The sequence below is a fragment of the Cyprinodon variegatus genome, unplaced genomic scaffold (genome assembly GCF_000732505.1).
Source record: "Cyprinodon variegatus isolate N-32 unplaced genomic scaffold, C_variegatus-1.0 Scaffold58, whole genome shotgun sequence".
Classification (NCBI taxonomy): domain Eukaryota; kingdom Metazoa; phylum Chordata; class Actinopteri; order Cyprinodontiformes; family Cyprinodontidae; genus Cyprinodon; species Cyprinodon variegatus.
The window spans coordinates 197,617-202,774 of NW_015150511.1; the positions used below are offsets into that span (position 1 = coordinate 197,617).

Genomic DNA, 5,158 nt, shown 5'->3' on the forward strand with positions numbered 1-5,158 from the left:
TGAAGGCTAATCATGTTTTGGGTGTACTATTCCTTTAACTTCTGTCATGTGGCTTGTTGAGTTGCCTTTTTTATTACTGTAAAGATGAGCTAGTAAATAAAATAATGAAATAAGAAATCATAGGTTTCTAAGATCTGTGTTTCCCTTCAATAATATTTATATCAGGATAAAAGAAACAGTTACAGGCCCCTTTTGCTTCACAGATGCATGTCTCATGCTGTCACCGTTGCTAGGCAACCAAAGTTATGCAGTCATAATTCTGCCAAAATGACACACCCATATTAAATACTAATATGAGCAGTTTTAATTAAAAGGTTTTAAACGTTATATGTGTGGCGCTATTGGCGACTTTCTAGGAAATCCCGCCTCTATTGTCTTCTTCCTCGTAATGGCTAGTAACGTTAGCAGAGCATTCCAAGGCTAATCGCTTTTCTCTTCTAGAGATGAATTCTGGCCTTATGACAAGCAGCCATCTCCGCCTTTCCTCAATTTAAACAGGGAAGCTAACGTTAGCTTAGCTCATACATTTTAAGTTTAACTTTAGTTGTTTTAGAGCAGGCATCCCCAAAGTTGTTCCTCGAGGGCCACTGTCCTGCAGGTTTTAGAGGTTTCTCTGCTTTAGCACAGCTGATTCTGATCACTGCAGTTCAGCAAAAGCCTGTTAATCAACTATCAATGTAAATCAGCTGTGCTGGAGCAGGGAAACCTCTAAAACCTTGAGGACCAACTTTGGGGATGCCTGTTTTAGAGCAAATTGCTACTGCTGTCAGAACACAATTACTGTCAAACTAAGCTAATTAACCATAACTTTACTTTACCAACTCTTAACCCTTTAAGATGTTTTGCTAACTTTATTAGCCGTAACTGGGAAGAAAACATTATGATCCCAAGAGGCAGTATTTTTTGAGAAGTGGTCAATCACAGGCAGTTTAGTTTCTCAGGTTTGTTCCACTCAGAGTGTCAAAAGTTGACATGACCACACAGAAACGATTCACACAGAGCTAGGGGAATCTAATGCCATTATTTTTACACGTGTGCCCTTTGAGATGAATTCTGACTTCCCACAAAGTTACAACGAGGTGAGGGCGAGGACTACGGAAGCTGAGAGCGGTCATACTCGACTTCTTGAGATAATAACATAACTATCTCGTTATCACAGTTAAAACATTGATTACTCAAGATAACGAGGTTAATGATTTGGTGAGATAACGACATGATTTACCTGTATGTGTAATGAATCAGGCTGGCCAACAGCCCTAGTCCATCCATGCCTGCGGTGCCCGTATTTGAGCAGCCGCGGTACTGTGTGTGTGCAAATAATCAGTTTTTTAGTTTCTCTTTTCTTTTCAATTGTCAGGTCATGGTGGATGATTGGATTGCATGAAAAACTGAAAAAACAAATCTGTTTCTTAAAGTAAATCTTTATGTGGAATCATTTTGGAGGTTAATGCATCTTATACCTTTTACAGTAACACTGGGGCTGTTCAGAAAACACCCGGGGCTAAGGCGCCGGAGGCCTAGGTCTAATTGCTTATGAATCATAAGTGGAAGCAAATCATCAACCCAACAACGTCGTCTCGTTACCTAAAAGTTAAACACAGGATTATTTACAGAATTCCACATAGGCTGCCATGACTTATACTGATAAATCCTCTCCCACTGTTGTGGTTGAAGGATGTAATCAGTTTTAACACATGCCAATCATCTCGTTATCACAAGAAAACAGCTTTCATTGTCTTAAAATAATGAGAAAATTAACTTGCTTTCTCGAGAAAACCTACAGTGAAAAGCATCAAAGGTACGCGACCACTCTCGGCTTCTGTATGAGGACAGCTGATGAAGGCTAGGCTAGTATTTGTTGTTTTTGTGTTCATTAAAGGACTCTGGTCCATGTAGACCAGGTCTTTTGAAGGACGCAGCCCTGGATTTGGGACACAGGCCGTCAGTACCGTCACTACCATCGGTAGATCAACCAAGACTATCGTAGCCTACTGGTGACATTATAGTTAATTCTTTGAGTATGCTGAGCATGGTCAGAACCATCAGTACATCGGTCTGATACTCACAAGGATGATTCCTGCAGCCTCCGGCTGTGGACCCTCTCCTCCAGTTGCCGTCAAACTTGCTAACACTCCAGTGTTTGACAGAGTCGTCTCCAATAGTGTCGGGGGTCAGAGTGCACACCTCTATGCGGGAGTAGTGCCGCAGGAAGTCAGTGAACGCCATCCTGCAGAGAACGGAACAGAGACACATTCTCTCACTCTGTCCTAATATCAGTTCACTGTGTTCCTGTGAGGTTCTGTCTGTCCTACCAGAACTCCCCATCCTCTGCATTGGCATGAGGACAGTCGCCCTGAACGTAGTTCCACTCAGAGGACCTGCATGAAGAGCAGACACCAAGTGGTTGGTTGATGGTCAGTCTGTTTTGATGTGGGACATCTCCACGGAAAGACTAGAACTTAGCCAGTTACAGTAAACCAGTTAGAGCAGTTAGTTCCTGTCCATATCAAACCTCCTAATTGGTTTCAGACTGTGTGAACTCAACATGAGAAGCATTAAACATGGCCTCAGCTAGTTTCCTACAGCTGAAGGGGAGCTGCAGAGCACAGAACCTGTTTACTCACCCATCGCTCCAGGGTCCAGTCCACTCTACCTGACCCCAGGGATTCCTCATTCTCACTAGCTTCTCCTGACGCCCACGGTAGTTCACCTGCATCCAGAACCCAAAACCATGTATTCTCCTGCTTCTGTTAAACAGAACCTCATTTCTAGCAGCTCTCCTTACCTCCACAGCACCCGTCAGTGAGTAGGCGTGGCCTTTCACCAGCTTCTGACGAGTAACAGCCTCGGAGTCTGCAGCACTGGTGATCTGCAGCAATAGAACCATTATTTAAGCGATCACTGTGTTCTCATGACAATTCGGCTGCACGAGATTAACTTTGGGGAAGATCATGGATGGTTTTCAGTCTGAATGTTGCAGAACTCACGTCGATGGAGCAGCCCAGCAGAGCTCCAGCCTCAAGCGCCTTCTTGATAATCTGGAACAGGTTAGGCGGTGGCTGGTTGAGGTCATAGTTCTCTGCAATGCCCCCAGTGAAATCCTCGAAGCCCTCAGTGGTGGAACCACCAGACAGTGCTTCATAGCAGCCATTCATCCTGAATACAGAACATTCACCTCTTAATTTCCACCTCATTTTGGGAAATTCTCGCCTATTTTGCATACCCAAAAGGAAAAGCAAATAACTGAGGAACTGTAAGCCAAAATTTGAAAGCAAACACCTTCTAGTCTCTGAATATATACATGAAAATTGGGTAAGTAGAACATCCAAGCTGCATCAGTTCAGACAAGACTCAAAGTTGGCTTTTTTATTCTCAAAAATAATAGGTCTTTTTTGAACAGCACTTATAAAGACATGATTGCTTATTGTGGCCGCTTTGTCCTGGTACATTTTGACATGATGCTATATCTGTGTTAATTGTGCCTTGGTGCTCACTGTGTCCATACAATGAGGTGGTTGAATTGTGGAGAAGCTAAGCTTTCATAAGATGTCTAACATGTCTATATTGGTAAACATTTTACCAGTGTAATTTTCATGCATTCTGAGTAATTATTTGTAAACGCTTTTAAAAGGCTGGTTTTGAGAGGTTAAAGTCAATAGTGATTGGGTTGATAGCGTCAGGCTGCAGGCAGATCCCTGCAGCTACTGTTTTAAAGCTATTAGTCATATCATTTACAGGATGTGTCACCATGGTAACCTTTGTTTGGTATACAATGATCACTGGAGGGAATAGTTTTAGTTTTCTTTGTTGTGTACACATAACAAATGTAAAATATGGATACTGGGTATTAATTTAGGCTCAGTTTCTTGATTGCAGGATGTCTCTATGCAGATGATACAGTTTGTTTTTTTTCAATAGCTATTAATGAATGCACATACATTTTTAACAGTTGTTCCACTAGTCTGAGCAAACAGTTGTTCACCTGAAAACTCAAAACAGCAAACAGATTCTAACTGCAGCTTTTCAGACAGCAGTTCAAACCACAACCAAGCTGAGCAGAGAGCAGGAAGGACAGCTCTTTCAGGTTTCTGTGTGATCAGTCTCAGGAAACAGACTCAGTTTAAGCTCTGCAAGGTCTTACTTAGCGTAAGCTTTCTCCAGCAAGGCGCTCCAGAACTCCCGGCCTTCTGCCGAGTGCACGAACATCAGCTCTCCGTCTTTAACTGGCAGCCGATCGTCAATCACCACGTCCACCCACTCACCAAATTGCCAGAACTGCAAGCAAACAGGAAGACAATCTTAGACAAAACACACACTTTCTGTGACAGCAGCAGTAAGACTGGACCCTATAGGCATAGCTGATACCTGAAAGTGGAAGATTCCTGCATAATCATCTCCAAATCCTTGGTCTGATGGAACGACTCGTGCCATCACATACTCGTTCATCGTCAGCGAGGCAATGGCTGCTAATAGCCAGCAGTCACCTAGAAGACAGAGCGTACACAACGCTGCCGCTGTCAAGATGCAATTAATAATGTCTCATATAGAGGAATCTGGTAGCAGATAAGCCCAAATTTTTCTCAATAAGACAAATCTCAGTACTGCCCCCTACAGGATGTCACTATCCGATTTGTACCATTAGCTCCTTTGCCCATCTGCAACCCGATATTCATCTAGGTGACTATGAATAATATAATTACAGTACTGGAAATATTGATATCTATCATTAAATGATGCTTAATTACATCAAATAAAAAATTATTAATTCCTTTTCTTAGGACTGGATGCACTTTAAATGATCTCCATTATATTGCTTGTCTGACATCATCATTAGACATGCTCAGAAAATATGATTACACCATGTTTATCTGTAGTTCAGTTGTGTCTTTCTGTAGATCATACACTGTGTACCATAAAAGTACAACAAAATGCAAACATAAAACTCCAAATTACGACAATTATTTATAAATAGAAAGCTAAAAAAAATGGGCTTCCAGGAGTAAGGAAGAATCCCATTTCTGGGACGGATCAAAAAATAAACCAATCAGGTTTTACAGGTTGTATTTTAGCACACTTATTATAATAAGGGAGAGAAATAAGAGTAATTTTCTAGGGATGCACGATTTAATCGGCCCCCTATCGGTATCGGCCTTAAAAC

General features: G+C 41.9%; 1 protein-coding gene across 1 annotated transcript in view; it reads right to left on the bottom strand.

Moving 5' to 3' along the window:
• The window catches only part of LOC107082647 (calpain-2 catalytic subunit-like), a 23,149-nt gene that overhangs the window by 14,417 nt on the left and 3,574 nt on the right, over positions 1-5,158 (bottom strand). The window contains exons 3-9 of the mRNA XM_015371433.1: positions 4,366-4,484; positions 4,142-4,275; positions 2,988-3,156; positions 2,786-2,869; positions 2,625-2,710; positions 2,313-2,378; positions 2,050-2,227 (exon numbers count right to left, since the gene is read on the bottom strand). Of these exons, the coding sequence (XP_015226919.1) occupies positions 2,050-2,227; positions 2,313-2,378; positions 2,625-2,710; positions 2,786-2,869; positions 2,988-3,156; positions 4,142-4,275; positions 4,366-4,484 (836 nt within the window). The remainder of the gene's footprint in view (positions 1-2,049; positions 2,228-2,312; positions 2,379-2,624; positions 2,711-2,785; positions 2,870-2,987; positions 3,157-4,141; positions 4,276-4,365; positions 4,485-5,158) is intronic.